Source organism: Lampris incognitus, chromosome 6 (assembly GCF_029633865.1).
Source record: "Lampris incognitus isolate fLamInc1 chromosome 6, fLamInc1.hap2, whole genome shotgun sequence".
Taxonomy (NCBI): domain Eukaryota; kingdom Metazoa; phylum Chordata; class Actinopteri; order Lampriformes; family Lampridae; genus Lampris; species Lampris incognitus.
In genome coordinates, this window is record NC_079216.1 from 68344209 (window position 1) to 68363171 (window position 18963).

Here is an 18963-nt window from a genome sequence, read left to right on the forward strand (position 1 = left end):
TTTAGAACAGAGCAACACAGACAAGTGAGGGGAGTGGCTGGTTGACAGCAGACCAATCACTTGGGTTAGAAATATTCACACCTTCTATGCAGGTGTTTTATGTCCATGAACAAAAAGTACTCGGACACACTGGACTTCATGTCTGTGGCAAAGTACAACAAGCAGGGGCTCGATTCATGGACTGCAGGTGGGAGATTTAAGACAGGAAACGTGGATGTTAGCATCTTTTCAAGGAAATGTTGACATTTCATCCAGGGCTGACATCACCAAACTCTACAACTCCTCCCTCAGAGAGTCAGATACTGAGTCCCCAGTCATTAGACTGGCCCTTCACTTGTTTTACACTGTGACCAGTCATTAGACTGGCCCTTCATTTGTATTACAGTGACCAGTCATTAGACTGGCCCTTCACTTGTTTTACCCTGGCGGTGTTTGTTCATGCTGCAGTAATATAGTACACACATGGTGTTTTATGCTGCAGCATGGTGCACATATGTATACTTTATTCTTATTTCTATTTCTTATTTCTATTTATTTCCATTTTCTTGTTATCTTGTATCTTGTTAGTTTTTCTTTACTTAGAGCATGAGTGTCTAATGGCACCTAATTTCCCCTCGGGGATGGATAAAGTATTTCTGATTTCAATGAAATGAAGCAATACATTTGATTTTTTTCACTCTGAAAATTAATCTAATTGTGCAGTCACTTTTTAAAGAAACACAGTGATTCATTAGAATATCAGCTGGGATACACAGCATGCGGGATATGTGTGTGTGACATTGTTGTATAAGAAGTGGGGTTGTTGTGAAGCGTCTAGTGTGTTGGTGTAGAGTTGTGTGCTGTCACGTCTCACTCTCAACCTTCACCGCCGGCTAGCAGGAATGCGAACAGGAGAGCCGAGCACGTACGTATAAGTCTCTCCCTGCCAGTACATAGCCTCTCCAACAGCAAGCCCTATGTAGCGCCTCCTCTTGGTGACACACGATAACTGGGTACACCTTGGACCCTGGCTGAACTACAAGGGACTCGGAGGAGGTCTGGCCCCTAGACGTGCGGTAAGCAGGCCCACCAGTGTGTGGATATTCCCTGATGCCCACGAACCACCCCCAGCTATGGGTTAAGTAGTGCCCCTGCCTAGTGGATACCTCGGGAGAGGAATAGGCTGCGGGAGTAAACCCCCGCACAACATCAATGTCTACAGTGCTGTTGTTTTGTGTTTTTCTTGCCCTTTCATATGCGTTTAAGTGGGAGAGTCCTGCTGGTGTCGTGTACGGCTGCCGCTTCTCCCTCTCGTAGCCCCCCTTCCCATCCACCCCTGTATGTCTGTGTTGTGTTTATCTGTTGTCTTGTTTATTGTAAAGCCACTTTGAGTGTTATAAAAGCGCTATATAAGATTGATTTATTATTATTATATTTTGATTGCTCCTTACCAGGGGAGCAGATGCCATCAGCATCTAGGATGCTGTGCCTCCAGATAGGCTTGCGTGTGGCAGCATCCAGCATGGGGCCCATCACCTTGTCAAAGGTCTGGTTAGTGTAGCGCCTCAGGGTACACTTAGCGTTCTTATACACAAGGCACCTGCCAAACCCTGAGGAGAAACCACAGACCAGTTAACTGTTAGACATGGGGTTTTTTGGGGGGTGTCTACTATATTGGCAATAGATGGTGTGAAAACAGCCTATAATGATCAACATTAGTGTTTTCACAGGAAAATGTGGTAACAGCATCAAGGTAAGAAAAAAATTTTCAGATACAGAAATCTTAAGAGGTTTGACAAAAAACAAAACAAAAAAAACTGTAGTTGTAGCATCGACTGTTTTCAGAGCAGCTCTTCTGAACTACTGCAGTTCTCTCACCCCTGTCGAGAGAGGCCTTGTTGAGGACCAGCGCGTCCTCTATGTCGTAGCCACTGTAGCTCATCACAGCCACAGTGGCATTCTGACCCGCAGGAAGCTTCTCAAAGTCAATCAGCTCAATGGTCTTGGTCTTCACCATGGGTCTCTGGGGGTAGGCCAGCAGGTACATTAGAGTATCTATGCGGTTCCGTTGGTTGTAGCCAATAGTACCTGTCAGAGGTCATGGTAGAGAGCACATTCAATATAAGTGCTGCAATGATCAGATTTGAAACATAAATTTCAATCATACCATGCTATATGGGGTAAAAAATAGATAATGCATAACCTCCAAAATCTTGGGGTGACTTTCTCTGTGTCTGCTCAGTAATGAGACGTTGTCAGCAGCCCCATGTTAAAAATCCCAAGCCTCACCTCTGCCTGTGTAATATCATCATCAGCGACCTGACAGTTTTCCCAGAGCTGAGGCGGTATTCCATCTAAACGTCTTTCTGAGGGGATCTGGGCAGAGACCGCCGAGGGCAGTCAAACTCAGTGCAACTTAGCGGAGGAACAGGGCAGATTATGGCATAATGGCTGCCCTCCTTGGAAGCCTTGACATTTGTCAGACGCTATTACTTCACAATCAGGCTACAAGCACGGAGTCTGTGATAATAGGCTCAGGCCACACAACCGGATTTGCACATGTATAGGGCAAAGCAGAAAAGGCAGAGGATATTGGTCCAAATATAGTTCCAGTCTGTGTTTTTTTTGTAAAGATGGGGGTAGGGAGGCGAGGGGGGGGTGAAGGACAGAAGCTGGGGGGAGGGGCTGCTGATTGGGGTCTTACGAATGTTAGCGGCGCCGTTTGGGGAAGTTTTGGTTACCAGGGAGCTGTGGGTGCACACTTTGTGGTCTCTCGCAGCTGAGCACACTGACCCCCTGAGCACAGCCAGAGCAGACACAATGAATTGCTAATGACACTCTGGGTGACTGGCAGGGAAAAGGCCTCTGCACACACACAGCACAATAGAGAACCTACGCAAGCGCCCCATGTTTGATGTCTATGGGCAGACACACACATACGCAAACATGCAGTCACACATCGAAATGTATTCTGATGAGAAGTAGCGCATAATTTTGTGGGCGCAGGAGGAGAAAAAGTAATTGGTAGGTTCAGGGGGTGTAGGTTTCAGAACATGCTCGAGTGCAAGTGTGTGTGTGTGTGTGTGTGTGTGTAAATTATCATGTGCGTATTAGATTTAATTGCTGTAAGTATTACAATGTTTGTATGTGTGCATATCCTTTAGTAAACAGTGCAGATGTATGGCGGATGTTTGAGAAGGGATTCCACAGCTTCACAGGCTTCGCTCACGCAGCTGAGAAACTGGCCGCTGGGACTACTGAGGACCTCCGCTGAAGAAAACAGCCGTCTTACCCATGGCCTGCTTGCCCATAGCACACTGGTATGTGTTCCTCGGGGACTGGTTATGGTGGGGGTAGGGGATGAGGCCAGCGCAAACTCCTAGCAGAGTAAAAGGCTCGATTTCCAAGTGTGTCGTGTCTCTACGGAAACAAAACCAAATGAAATATGCAGTCAAGCCAGTGTCCTAATCATATTGAGAAGCAATCTGATGTGAAAAAAACGAGCAAACTCATACACACGTATGAGCACTGTACACACCGCTCACACTGACGCACAACTCACACTGACGCACAACTCACACTGACACACCGCTCACACTGACACACCGCTCACACCGACACACCGTTCACACTGACACACCGTTCACACTGACACACCGTTCACACTGACACACAACTCACACCGACACACCGCTCACACTGACACACTGCTGACACCGACGCACCGTTCACACTGACACACCGTTCACACTGTACACACCGACGCACAACTCACACCGACACACCGCTCACACTGTACACACCGCTCACACCGACGCACAACTCACACTGTACACACCGCTCACACCGACGCACAACTCACACTGACACACCGTTCACACTGACACACCGTTCACACTGTACACACCGCTCACACCGACGCACAACTCACACCGACACACCGCTCACACCGACGCACAACTCACACCGACACACTGCTGACACTGACACACTGCTGACACCGACGCACAACTCACACTGACACACTGCTGACACTGACACACCGTTCACACTGTACACACCGCTCACACCGACGCACAACTCACACTGACACACCGTTCACACTGTACACACCGCTCACACCGACGCACAACTCACACCGACACACCGCTCACACTGACACACCGTTCACACTGTACACACCGCTCACACCGACGCACAACTCACACCGACACACCGCTCACACCGACGCACAACTCACACCGACACACCGCTCACACTGACACACTGCTGACACTGACGCAGGCTGCCTCTGAATTCTACAGCAATACAACTGTTAAAAATACCCAACACACCTATCTTCATCTCAGTTATTAAAAATATTAGCAAACCCGTGGTTGGGTTATGTAAAATGGGCCCTTTTCAGCCAAAGAGAACACAACACAGGGGGAACACTGTTTGTGGCCAACACCGGCACGGGGAGCAGCTCACTTGTTTATGGTGTGCTCATAAAGGGCAATCTGACAGTCGTTCTCCTCGTTTACGTCCAGGTACTCCACCAAGCTTTCATGAAGGAAATCCTCAAAAGTTCTGATGTCGAGACAAAGGGAGTTTGAGAAAATACGACATGCTGATGATGATGATGCCATGACATAATAAAGCCCCCCCCCTATTAAAATCCATTAATGAATAAACCCACAACTCAAAAGTACCAGCATCCTGAGCTGTCCTCCTTCCCCTCCTTACCTGTAGCCCTGCGACAGCTCGTCAATATGTCGGTTTTGCACCATCGGCTGTCCTTTTTTCACGATGATGTATGGTCTGACAGGAAACGACACAGGTCAATGATGTACAGTCTGACAGGAAGAAACACAGGTCAACGCACAACAAACGCCATCACACAGCCCACAACCTTCTTCCGACCTCTTTTTTTAAAATGGGTTAGATATAAATAACTGCCCCTCTGGGATCCCAAGCCACAGTTCCCCAATTCAAACTGCTTTACAAAGAATTCACTAAAACACACACACACACACACACACACGTCAAAAAGAACAGTTATTACATTTTTAAAAGTCATTATTTTCTGTAAATGTAAACTTATAACATCCATCCATCATCCATTAGCTGCTTATCCCAAGCAGGTGGTGGGATGCTGGAGCCTATCCTAGCAGCCATTGGGCAGCAGGCGGGGAGACACCCTGGACAGGCTGCCAGGCCATCACAGGGCCCCCAAATGGACAACATGTTCCTTGTCACTCCTCACTGGTGACATGAGGGGAATGCTGGCTGAGCATCAGTGTAAAAAGGTTTTGATCCAGGTGTGTGGAGTCAGAACGGGCTAGCAACGAGACACACGGCTAACTTTGCTTGATCTGAAATGTCAGTCAAATTAATTAATTAATTAAACAATTACAATACTAATTTTAGTATATGTATTGCCAAAGCTATACAAAAAATTACAATACTAAATATTAAAATATTTTCATCTGTTTTAGTGTAGACTAACATCAAATAACATTTCATACTGACTATGAACAGTTACTGTACGAGGACTGTAGGTAATAATGGCACATGTGGCACGACACAGTCACTGCTGTTCACGTGTCTGTCCTCATGTTCATGCAGTAAATGTGTGGGATAAAACTGACCCCGTGTTTTTAACGGATAAAAGAAATTCTAACAATGCCCCATGCATAGGCGGGTTGAGAAGTGTGAGGCTCCCCTACCTGCACAGGCGGCCGCCATCAGAGGAGATATAGACGCAGCGATCTGACAGGTTGGTGGAGATGGACACAAACTCGTTGATGAAGCCTGCCCTGCGCATGAGCCTGAAGGTGCTTACCAGCTTGTGGTGATCTCTGATCACACCTAGGATGTTACCTGGCATCATACGCAGACAGGCAAACAGACAGACAGACAGACAGACAGACAGACAGACAGACAGACAGACAGACAGACAGACAGACAGACAGACAGACAGACAGACAGACGGTTTAACAACACAGCGCAGCACACTCGTATACCTGTAGAGAGCCTGAATACTGTACACTCACAGAAAGTGCACATGCATGAACTGCAGTATAAAGACAGAATCATGAAAACAGACTGTGAACTGGACATTTATATAGTTGTGTGCTATAAACTGCACCCCTAACAGGTGTACAGTTGCTGCAAGCACAGCTACAAAGGATTAAAAAAACGCCTGCAGGGGCTGCATTCATTTCCAGTCTGACACAGCTGACTAGAGGATGAAGGACATGGAGTGAACTGCCTCCGTATGGAAATAGATTTGCAGGCTCCTCGCTCTGAATGGCTCCAATACCTGCTGCTACCAAGTAATTAAATAGTATGGCAGCTAATATAATTTGACAGTTATCAGTTATCAGTGGCTGGAAAAACATATACAGTAATTAATGGACCAAGTTGCGTCTCAAGAATAATACCTACAGGTGCCATAAAATAAATGATTTATCGGCTTCCTTGTGAAACACAAAATTGCCTTTTGTAAAGCAGACAGAATAGTCTCCCCTTCATGTTATTAGGCGTGACATTGCGTGACATTAAAATACGGAAAGGATTAAATGCTCTTTTCAAGTCATCCATTACTAAAGCAAAACATAACCCCTAATAAGTTGTTTGGTGCGTATTTATTTTGTCGGTGTTGGTCGGTATGTGTTTACCATTGAGGAAGACAAGGAAAACACTGGGGTAAGAAAGTTCCTCTCCGCACAGCAGGTTGACGTCTTCCACCCCAAGGTTGAAGGCCAGCTTGATGATGGGACCGTCCTCCATGTCTGTTGTGATGTGGGTCATCAGGGCCAGGTTCTTCACCAGACCACAGGCCTTGGAAAACAACATGACAACATATTGAGCCATTTAGGAGGTATGGCCTTGAATACCCAGACGGGCTGATACATCACTATTCCTTAGAGTAAAAGTCAAAAACTACGTCAATCTCACTCATATTCCTACACACTCTTCAGAAGACAGGACTACATATATTGAGGTTGGTTTGAATGCAACACTAATCATTTGTTAACACAAGACCTTGACTTTCACATTATTTTTTGAAAAGAGTTGGCCAAGTAATTTCCATCTTTTGCAGCTTGTAATTAGTAGTTGTTTCTTTTTTTTTGCATTAAATGTATAAATGCGCAGCATGGTGGCGCAGTGGTTAGCACGGTCGCCTCAGAGCAAGAAGGTCCTGGGTTCGAGCCCTGGGGTAGTCCAACCTTGGGGGTCGTCCCGGGTGGTCCTCTGTGTGGAGTTTGCATGTTCTCCACGTGTCTGGTTGGGTTTCCTCCGGGCGCTCCGGTTTCCTCCCACAGTCCAAAGACATGTAGGTCAGGTGGCTCAGCAATACTAAGCTGTCCCTAGGTGAGAATGTGAATGTCTGTGTGTGTGTGTGTGTGTGTGCGCGTGTCGGCCTTGTGATGGCCTGGTGGCCTGTCCAGGGTGTCTCCCCACCTGCCGCCCAATGACTGTTGGGATAGGCTCCAGCATCCTTGCGACCCTAGCTGGATATGGATGGCTGTACAAATGCAGGCCTTCAACATGCCATCTTGAGTCTGCTGAGTTGTCACAGGGCACTGGAAGGTATTATGAATCCTTGCTGAGGTGTTGTTGGCCTGAGTGCATTCAACATTAATCACAGAAGGTATACACCCGACGGCTCGCAAATCACATGCCAGCACACACAAAACTGTGTAAGTCATTTCACACAGTTTCATAAAGGATGCTGCCTGTGGTTGCTGGGTTCATGGTGGCACAGCCTGATGTGCTCTATGGTAAACTGATAGTTCGGCACAAAGTGTCACAACATGGATTAGTACAATTCAGCTTGAGAAAATTGTTGTGAAACCACTTTTACTGAGCCTGTTTTCTCCATTTACAGGCATTTTGCTGTAACTGTTCCAACATCTAACTTGGCCAGCTCCACCCGCTCGTACTGAACAGATTTATAGCACCACGTCCAAAGCACCCTGCCTTCCATATAGAATTTCGACTGATAGTTACTTGCTCTAGGACTTTCAATATCAAGAGCTGTTTGCTTTCTCACAGAGGCGGTGTTAGCATAACCCCATCCTGGAGGCCGGAGCTCCTCGCTGGCTGTAGCAGCTCACTCACCTCTCCTTCAGGGGTGTCGGAGGGGCACAGCATGCCCCATTGGGAGGGCTGCAGGGAGCGCGGCCCGCTGACCTTCCTGGTCTTCTCAAACTGGGAGGAGATCCTGGTCATCATACCCAAGGCGGAAATGAAGGACAGGCGAGACAGGACCTGAGTCACGCCCTGACGGTCCATCTTGAATCTCTTTAGGGACCAGTTCCCCTGTGGACAAGGACAGACACAATAAACAATAATCCAATACATGTATTCACAGTTCCGTGTTGTGCCGTCTGTTGCTCACCTTTACATTTACTCAAAGACTTAAGCTCAATTGAAAATCTTAAAATTAAGATTTAACTTCTTCCTTAATTATGTGACTCTTTATGGATAGGATAGTTCCATGTCTTCATTATGGTAAATGCAAGCTAACCCAGGGACTTGAACCCATGCCTTCCGGTTAAAGGGTGGCTGACCTACACATTACTCCAAACTGCTGTCTCATTCACTGAGTCACCGGTTTCTGGAATCACTAGAGATTTGCCACTTCAGTACATACTAACCGTAGATATAGCGTTGACCATTCCATTGGTGATCTGGTCCTGACGCATGTGCTTGACTACATCGAACTGAGCAGCCCTCTGCTTGGGAATGATCTGGTCTGCAATCTTCTTCAGTTCGGAGTTGAACTTCTTGAACAAATCCTCAAACAGCAGAGACAGGAGCTGCCAGGAGCAGGGAGTGACAGTGACACAACAGGAATGTGATGACAAACTAGAGCCACTGGGAACTTCATAGTTGACACCGCACAGTTGTTTGGTCCCTTAACTAGGTGCCAACCAAGAGTGACAGCCGTGTCTCAGATAGAGTCGTCATTGAATCATCCGGAGGCACACAGCCTAACTCTTAGATCAGCAGCTCTGCCTCGGCATTCTGCAGCTGTTTACAATCCCTTATCATCACAGGGATACATTCAGCGTCTGTTTTAATAACCAGGTGTGCCAGCTCTCTGATAACCCTGACCTGGCCTCTCTCCTACGTCCGTGTCCTCCTCCACCAGGCCTGCAACCTCTCTCACAAGCCCCACCCAGCCCGCACATTAGCATACATCAAAACAAACAAGGCAGCGCCGCTTGAAATTAATAAAGAAATTAAGCTTCCGTCGCACAGCCAGGCCAATTAGCTGAATGTCACGGAAGCATAATTGGAGAGTGAGGAGATTGTGGGAGTTGTGAGTGTGTAAGCCCCCTATTGAAAGGGGGCTCTGTGTCCATCCCCCACACATCTCCCGCTCCTTATAAAGAGCAGGTTGGGGTGGGAAATTAAAGGCCTTAAGACAGCAGTAATTACATTATCAGAGCCGGGCCTGCGGATTAGCTCAATCGCTGCAGTCAAGGCAGCAGCTCTATTGTCATGCTGCTGAAAAATCCCCATGCATCCATAACGCAGGGATTTTGGTGCTGCTGCATATCTCTCTCCTTACAAAACCAGGCAGGGAGAAATGCTGGGAGGGGGAGACACAACAAAACAGGCAAAAACAAAGCAGCACAAAAATAATGAGAGTGTTAATAAAGGAAGGCGAAGAAACAAAGATTCAGGTGAGAGATCCGGCCCGGAGCGGCGTTTCTCCTCTGTCCCGGTGCTATGATCCATTCCCAGAGCAGGGTGGGTGCTATTGGTATGTTTCTGCCCCCCTTGTGTGTATAGTGTTCAGGCCTGCCTTATATAATCAAATCAGTTTTATTTGTATAGCCCAATATCACAAATTACAAATTTGCCTCAGTGGGCTTAACAGCAACGCAACATCCTGTCCTTAGAGCCTCTCATCGGATGAGGAACAACTCCCTAAAAAACCCTTTAACAGGGAGAAAAAATAAGAAGAAACCTCAGGGAGAGCAACAGAGGAGGATCTCTCTCCCAAGATGGGCAGCGTGCAATGGATGTTGTGTTCACGCAATTTACATAATACAACATTGAAAGAGGGTAACAGAATTATAATGGACATAAAATGTATGAAGAACATGATGCACAGGATGCCAAGCAGTGGATTTTGACTACTATAACAGGCAAGAGAAACTGTGAGAGAAAGATGAATGAAACTGGTTTCCTTGGACAGGACATCAGAGGTGAATGGATGTTTAATCTCCCAATGACCCTGGTTTCAATTTTCAGGCAACGCAACAAATCAAAACGCTGTGATTGGACGGTGGTTTGTCCACTCAGGAAGCATTGTATAAGCGGCATTTGAAATGCAACAGGAGACAGATGCTGTGGGGCTTACTTGTCCAGCCAGCTCTAGACGCTTGTTTCCATAGTAGTCTCTGTCATCCACCTTGTTGTCCCCCTGGGCCAAGATCACCCTGCGCACCATCACAGCAAGGTAAATACACTTGGCCCTGAAGTTAAACTCCTTGACCTAAGGACATGACATTGGGATGGGATTATACCTCTGGGATCATTTCACTTGTGGAAATGGTAAGTTTGTAAAATAAAATGGGAATTTTTGTGTTGCTAGTATGGCATGGCAAGGGACAAAATGTTAATGATCCTAGAGGGAAACGGGGCAGCTGCAAATGTTGAACAAAGCAAGAAAAGAGCACTGTAATATAACACAAGAATACACTGAAGACAAGAGCACGCTCACTTTGTTACGCTAACATGGGACTCGACTGAATCAAGAACGATTCCTGACACGTTGACTACGGACAGACTACTGACAGAGTAGCAGGTTACTGGCTGTTTCCTGACTACTCCGGTGCAACAGCATATGTTGAGGGTGTATGAATGTCGCTTGTTAAGAGAAATGTGTGCACAGAAATTGGTCACTGGACACAAATGTGCATTTTTTTAACTAATCACAGTAACAGAGTGATCTTACATCCATCAACGTGCATATTTGAGTGGAGCATATTTTTACTTACAGGCACATGTGTGAGGATAAGTGAAGCCAAAAGCTCTCTAGCCTCCTCCATTTTGGTCTTCTTGGGGCCTCCCCACATACGCTGTCTGCGCACTTTATTTCCCAGGTATCTTAGCGCCTGAGAGATCGTGGTTTGGGGACAGGACCAAGTGGAGAGGAGATATTGAGTAGGCTAGAACTATAATTAATCACCGAGTAAAAATAAAAAAATGGTCACAGCTGATACAGCAAGAGACAAGGCCAAATCCTTCACATCAAACACTGCACCCAAGAGGTACTGTGTACATGCATCAGATTAAAATGTTATTTTAAACCGCTTCAATGTCTATAGAATTTTCTCCAGAAGGAAAGGAGCCCATAAAATACACATGGGATTATAAAATACACACAGCATTATAAAATACACATGGCATTATAGTGGTGTGAGAGGGCAAAGGAATCACAGAGGTGGCGACCTTGGGCAAGTAATCCTCTATTGTCTTCAGCAACATATACACACTTTTACTCATGGACGCTCATACAAACATATATGTGCATATGTATGGGTGCACACACACACACACACACACACACACACACACACACACACACTGCAGAGACACACAAAGACAAAAACAGGCATGCGTGCACACCTCTGAGTCAGCAATACTCTACACAGCTACAAAGAGCTGCAGAAAGGGTCAAAGCTTAATGAGGCTAAAGACCTTGTGCAGGACCACCCATGCTGTCTGTCCTCTGTGCTACTCGAACACACGGTAAATAAGTCAGGCACAACTGTGCTGAAAGACAATTCAAACCAACGTCTAACAATAAAATAAACAAAACAGTTAATAAAAAGCTAAAATTTTCAATACTGGGGCCTGTTAAAACATCGATTATAAATGTAAAATTGAAAACCAAAAGAGGGGTACGTTCAAATCTATTTTCGGGGTGTTGCTGTAAATTGTTATGATGCCCAAGGCTTATGCCTGTTCACAACGCAAACACCAACCACACAACGAAGAGACATCACAGATGCTGTGATTCCTTCAGTATAGCCTCACCAGTGCATTAATGGATCCTATTATAGCACATATATATATACACACACACACACACACACACACACATATATATATATTTTCATATATATATATTTATCAAAAGAAACAGCCCAGTGTGTTTGCTGGCAGACACCAAAGACAGCCGGCCGACTGAATGACCCAAGGAAAGCATTACTAAAGAGACGTACTCGAGGAGTGTGATCACACAGACAGAAGTAAAAAAATGCGTCAGCTGCCAGAATGTAGGTGTTTCGGTGCGCAACGTCCCGTCTTTAGACAGACATGGCAGTCTGAGGTACCTGAGTCTGGGTGAAGATCTGGGCCTTCTGGCACTCTTCCAGGCTGGGGGCAAAGCTTGCCATGACATGTTCCTCTGTGCCAATCATCTGCACTATCTCCTGGTCACTTTCAACGCCCATGCCCTGTTTACATGATACACACAGACCGAGTATAAGCCTTTCAAAATCTGAATGAAGAAGAGTTTGCAGAGTACAAGGTGCAGAGAGGGCATGTGTGGATTAATGAAAGATGGAGGACAATTTACATCTTCCACCTCAGTACAGGTTATTCAGGAAAGACAGGACAGGTTATGTTTGTGCTGTGAACCAAAGGGATGAGAAGAGGGACAGGAGGTATGAGGCCGAGAATCGTATATATCCTGCGGTAGGAGAGGTGAGTTCGGAGTCATTAGGTTGTGTGACATTTGCTTATGGAAATGTGGAGCTATGGGAACCGATTTGAATGTCCCGCACTACATCTAGGGCTGTTTTGGCAGTGCTACCTGCCACAGGGAGAGACAGGAAGAAATCACCCAGGATGGGTAAGTGCATTGCAAACAAAGCTGGCAGGGAAACATGCCCCATGGAACATGACTGATGTTCAGACAGAACAGCCCAGGAGGGGAACAGAGGGGATGATGCCGGCTGGCTCAAACTCAAACTATTAAATTACTGCTGAAACTTGTGACATGACATTTTTTTCTTACTGCTTATGAGCTACACAAATGCCTTAATGCTGTATGTAGTCATCGCATATGGAAAGCCCGGTGGAGCAAACAGATGAACGAGTGAAGAATGAACATCGTATAAATAATGGAAAGGTAGTTAGGACAAAGACAGACGGAATGAACAGACAACAACAAACACTAAACTTATTATATAATTATCATTATATTTTACATTATTACTTATTATCAGTATCATTATTATTATCACCTATACTACTGAAATTATGTTCTACAAACGGCCGCTTTATCAGTATCTGTAGGTCTCAGAGTGCCCCCTACTGGACACTTGCTGTCAGTGCTACATGTTTCAGCTGTGTTCACATTCCCACCACAGACAAGATGTTCACCTTGAATATAATGGCGATGGGGGCGTCTTCTGACAGTGTGTTGTGTCTCAGGTAGAATCTGCCCTGCTTGACAATAATATTAGTTCTACTCTTCTTCTCGTGGGTGGAGCTAAAAGCAGAAAACAAAGCAGTTAAAACCACACAACAGACGAGAGAAGGGGGGTTAGACAACGGACTTCGAAGGGTGGACAAGTATTCTGCACAGATAAACCTATTTCAGTCTGCACTGAACAAATAAACAGACTCTGGCAGTACCTCGTAACAGAAGCTCCAACTGCACCTTTCCTGTCCTGCTCCACAATGATGCGATTCTTGGACAGCTGTTCCTGGATTAAAATGACCTTTTCTTGACCTTTCACAATGAAATATCCCCCTGGGTAATAAAGGCAGGGTAACAGAGTGAAAAATCCACTCGGTAGAAACAGTAACAACACACTGACACGGCCACTGCCGTTTTCCTGACACTCGGAGATGCTGCCATACCAGGATCCAGGGGACATTCATTGAGCTTCGAGAACTCCATGGGCGTCTTTCCTGACAGGACACAGTTTGAGCTGCGCAGCATGATGGGCATCCTGGGGAAAAGCACAATTTAAGTCAATTGGTCTGCATGTCTAAGTACTCCTGAAATGTCAGGAGCTTCAGTTGTTTTCTTGCCATTTAATTTGAAACAACACACAACAGTTAACATTTGACTATTTTTATAACAAGAAACCTAATTATTATTTTAAATGAATAGAAAAGTGAGAAAACATAAAAACGTTAAGTAAAAGTTTGGAATGTTTTCTCTTTTAGCAGGAGAAGCAGAGGAAAGTGAAATAGCAATGAGCTACAGACGGGGAGGAGGACAGCAGGCGTAGCACGAGAGCTGTAAGTCTACAATGGAAAACGGACGTTTCGACTGTAGTGGGAGGATTGTGCTAAAACTACAGAGCATGTGATACCGTAGGGTAGACATGGACCAGAACAGATTCATACCTTCCGATGGGCAAGGCATTTCGAATGATTCTCTGGCTGCCTCGAGTGTACTCTATGTCCACTGTGATGGACGCTGAGTAGGTCATGTCTCTGAGACGACACTGGTTGAAGAAAAAAAAAAAGGGCTATTTGATGAGCCATATCTCAGCAGCTGTAAACCGCATATCAAACAATCAAGGTTACAATCTGCATAAATCTTCACAGATCAGCAAATTCCCAGGGCCACACAACAGGTGACAAGGCTATGTAGCAATGTACTTTACTGCTATGCTGTTTGAGAGTATGTAAAGGACTGAGCCTTTTATTTCTTTGTATTTTTGAAAACACTGGAGCAAAAAGTATAAAAAAATTGTGGTTGCACAAAGAACTATTCATCAGCAAATCTGTCATCCAAAACATTTACAACCAGTCAAACCCACCCACTTACACAGCAGCAGACCAACAAACAGCCGTCCACAGATCACAGATATAGTTAAAAAAAAACATCTAGCTTGAAAATTACAACTACATACAGAGACAATATACCAAAACTGGCATGTGTACCAGTAAAGCTCTTCAACTGTTAAGTGAATCTCTTTAGGACTTGGTTCCTCATGGCTTGTAAAGCAAAAGAAAATGAATAGGATAGAAGACGGGATCAGAAAATGTTCTAAATGCTAGTTGTGACTACATATCTTAGTATCTTTTATGCAGCTGATGCTGATGGTTGACTGTTAAGACATTATAAAGTAAGACAAATACCCTAAACATTGCTTTGCAGTATATAAGTATAGTAAACAGATTTTATCGGGGTGAGTGGGTCATGCCGCCCTTGTAAAAAAAACAAAAACATTAACATGAGACAAGAAACCAAGCACACCTCATGAGGCGAGACAGGTCTTGTTACGTTGAAGCTCTCTTCAACATCAGGCATACCGACATAGATATTGAGGTATCTGAAAAAATAAACAAAAAAATGAATAGTTCCTAAAAGTAGCCACACCTGTATGTTAAATTTGTGTATTACTGCTAATTGGCGGCAAATTCAACTTACTTGAGGTACCACATCGGATCAGCATCACTTGTGATCTTCTCATTTGCTTTCATAATCTTCTTGATCTAGAAACCACAATTCTCACATTTGCATCAAGGCACAACTAGACCCTATCTATCTATCTATCTATCTATCTATCTATCTATCTATCTATCTATCTATCTATCTATCTATCTATCTAAACATTATACGTGTGTGTGTGTAAAGATACCTCGACATTAATGAAATAGTTGAAAGAGTCAATGTGCTGCTTCACCAGCCCTTTCACCTGGCAAACAGAAAAGATTTTAAGAGTCACAAGAGGTACAAGTGATAAACAATGAAAGTTACGTTATACGTGACGTGATATAAAGTAAAATGAGTTAAAGAGAGAGTCTGTGCTGCACAGCACAATCTGCAATTAGTCCCTGTTCAGAATCAGAAAAATTCATTTGCCTAGTAAATCAGACGTATGAGGAATTTGTCTTATGCAGGTATCAGCACAGATCCAGTGAAGAGAAAAATACAAGAAAAATAAAATATACAGTATAAGACAATACATACAATACAAAATACAATATGCATTGCAAATATACAGTATGGATAAAAGATAGGTACTGTGAGTTATGTGCCAAGAGTTGTGTGTACGGTGGGTGTTATGTAGTTACACTACCAGCAGCTGTGTGTCAAATATCTGTTACCTTCAAGAAAGCTGGCAAAAGTTTCCATTTTTCCTGTCAAGAAAATCAAAATGAAAAGTTCAATGCTCGCCCTGGACGACTTTTGACAGAACAGCTGTTTGCTTCAAATCCTGTACAAAGTGCAGGAGTATCGGAGGAGTTTTAACAAATGACCAATAAAGACACTTGGAAATATCCACAGTAGTGAGCTTCCGGACCGGTTTCATCTCCTTCAGTCTTTATTTACGCAGGGTGATTTTGTTGATCACGAATTCTCCTTTCCAGTTGCCCGGTTTAACATCCCACTCTGAAGCAGCTTTATGCTTCGCTCAAGGGCACTTCGACGATGAGGGAGGGCAGAGCACAACTTATTCATCAGCTCTCCTGTTAACATTCTTAATAGCAATCGTGGAGCTCAAACCAGCGACCTTCTGATCCCAAACCTGCTACTCTAACCATTAGACCACTGCTGCTCCCCAAGACTGACAGTCCACAAAATGAAACATGCACCCGTCTCTTCTGGCAACACGTCAAAATCCAAACATGGTTACGCCAAATGCCGCTTCCCGTTAGGATGTGTAGCTCAGAGACGACACCATCAGTTTTAACAGTGGCCAAAGTGAAGACCACGAAGTTAGAGAGCGCCAGGTGCTGCTGTCCCTTCATGTCCTCATGTGAAACGAAAATCCAAGGTCTGCTTTAACTGAACAGCCTGCCTACACGTGTTCAGGGGACAGTTTAACTGAACAGCCTGCCTACACTTCTTCAGGGGACACCGTAACTGAACAGCCTGCCTACACTTCTTCAGGGGACACTTTAACTGAACAGCCTGCCTACACTTCTTCAGGGGACACTTTAACTGAACAGCCGGCCTACACTTCTTCAGGGGACACTTTAACTGAACAGCCTGCCTACACTTCTCCAGGGGACACTTTAACTGAACAGCCTGCCTACACTTCTTCAGGGGACAGTTTAACTGAACAGCCTGCCTACACTTCTTCAGGGGACACCGTAACTGAGCAGCCTGCCTACACTTCTTCAGGGGACACCGTAACTGAAAAGCCTGCCTACACTTCTTCAGGAGACAGTTTAACTGAACAGCCTGCCTACACTTCTTCAGGGGACACTTTAACTGAACAGCCTGCCTACACTTCTTCAGGGGACAGTTTAACTGAACAGCCTGCCTACACTTCTTCAGGGGACACTTTAACTTAGCAGCCTGCCTACACTTCTTCAGGGGACACCGTAACTGAACAGCCTGCCTATACTTCTTCAGGGGACACCGTAACTTAACAGCCTGCCTACACTTCTTCAGGGGACACTTTAACTGAACAGCCTGCCTACACGTGTTCAGGGGACACCGTAACTGAACAGCCAGCCTACACTTCTTCAGGGGACACTTTAACTGAACAGCCTGCCTACACGTGTTCAGGGGACACCGTAACTGAACAGCCTGCCTACACTTCTTCAGGGGACACTTTAACTGAACAGCCAGCCTACACTTCTTCAGGGGACACTTTAACTGAGCAGCCTGCCTACACGTGTTCAGGGGACACTTTAACTGAACAGCCTGCCTACACTTCTTCAGGGGACACCGTAACTGAACAGCCTGTCTACACTTCTTCAGGGGACACCGTAACTCAACAGCCTGCCTACACTTCTTCAGGGGACACCGTAACTGAACAGCCTGCCTACACTTCTTCAGGGGACACTTTAACTGAACAGCCTGCCTACACTTCTTCAGGGGACACCGTAACTGAACAGCCTGCCTGCACTTCTTCAGGGGACACCGTAACTGAACAGCCTGCCTACACTTCTTCAGGGGACACCGTAACTTAACAGCCTGCCTACACTTCTTCAGGGGACACTTTAACTGAACAGCCTGCCTACACTTCTTCAGGGGACACCGTAACTGAGCAGCCCGCCTACACTTCTTCAGGGGACACCGTAACTGAGCAGCCTGCCTACACTTCTTCAGGGGACACTTTAACTGAACAGCCTGCCTACACTTCTTCAGGGGACACTTTAACTGAACAGCCTGCCTACACGTGTTCAGGGGACACCGTAACTCAACAGCCTGCCTACACTTCTTCAGGGGACACCGTAACTGAACAGCCTGCCTACACTTCTTCAGGGGACACTTTAACTGAACAGCCTGCCTACACTTCTTCAGGGGACACCGTAACTCAACAGCCTGCCTACACTTCTTCAGGGGACACTTTAACTGAACAGCCAGCCTACACTTCTTCAGGGGACACTTTAACTGAACAGCCTGCCTACACTTCTTCAGGGGACACCGTAACTGAGCAGCCTGCCTACACTTCTTCAGGGGACACCGTAACTCAACAGCCTGCCTACACTTCTTCAGGGGACACTTTAACTGAACAGCCTGCCTACACTTCTTCAGGGGACACCGTAACTGAGCAGCCTGCCTACACGTGTTCAGGGGACACCGTAACTGAACAGCAGCACAAGTGTCCGACCACGTTGTGTCCGTTGGCTGCGGCCGTTCCACGCCCGTCTTACCTGGACTGTGTTGACGGGAGCAGCGAGCTGTTGGGGCGTCATCCCCCCAAACTCGTCACCCAGCTCTTGCATGGCTGCGTCGGTTATTCGCGGGGAAATCGGAGAAAGCGGGACGGAAGAACCAACCTTCATCCACGAATCAGAACCACCGCCGCACGGCTCCGTGCGAGTGTCACCTTTACAAAGGTTCCGTGCGGAATCTGGACCTGACGAAGAAATGGTTCCGCCTAGACGTCATCGTTACGGTGTGGTGCGTGTACTGACATGTGGCAGACACGTGGTGGCGCCGTGTAGTGACTCTGCTCCGCAGCGCAACACCTGGGAGTTGGTTGACGTGCAAGATATATGAAGGGCTTTTTATTGGCAGCGAGATCGCCGTAAAGCGTC

At 45.8% G+C, this 18963-nt stretch overlaps 1 protein-coding gene across 1 annotated transcript in view; it reads right to left on the minus strand.

Moving 5' to 3' along the window:
- Window positions 1-18812, minus strand: part of polr3b (polymerase (RNA) III (DNA directed) polypeptide B) — a 32324-nt gene extending 13512 nt beyond the window's left edge. Inside the window, exons 1-21 of the mRNA XM_056281228.1 lie at window positions 18577-18812; window positions 16072-16104; window positions 15603-15659; window positions 15392-15456; window positions 15218-15293; window positions 14359-14459; window positions 13864-13955; window positions 13636-13753; window positions 13381-13489; window positions 12327-12449; window positions 10986-11102; window positions 10346-10480; window positions 8628-8789; window positions 8089-8289; window positions 6642-6804; window positions 5688-5841; window positions 4705-4779; window positions 4450-4548; window positions 3272-3399; window positions 1858-2067; window positions 1431-1589 (exon numbers count right to left, since the gene is read on the minus strand). Coding sequence (XP_056137203.1) covers window positions 1431-1589; window positions 1858-2067; window positions 3272-3399; window positions 4450-4548; window positions 4705-4779; window positions 5688-5841; window positions 6642-6804; window positions 8089-8289; window positions 8628-8789; window positions 10346-10480; window positions 10986-11102; window positions 12327-12449; window positions 13381-13489; window positions 13636-13753; window positions 13864-13955; window positions 14359-14459; window positions 15218-15293; window positions 15392-15456; window positions 15603-15659; window positions 16072-16104; window positions 18577-18708 — 2509 coding nt within the window. The 5' untranslated portion in view covers window positions 18709-18812. The remainder of the gene's footprint in view (window positions 1-1430; window positions 1590-1857; window positions 2068-3271; window positions 3400-4449; window positions 4549-4704; window positions 4780-5687; window positions 5842-6641; window positions 6805-8088; window positions 8290-8627; window positions 8790-10345; window positions 10481-10985; window positions 11103-12326; window positions 12450-13380; window positions 13490-13635; window positions 13754-13863; window positions 13956-14358; window positions 14460-15217; window positions 15294-15391; window positions 15457-15602; window positions 15660-16071; window positions 16105-18576) is intronic.
- Between the last annotated feature and the right edge of the window lie 151 nt (window positions 18813-18963).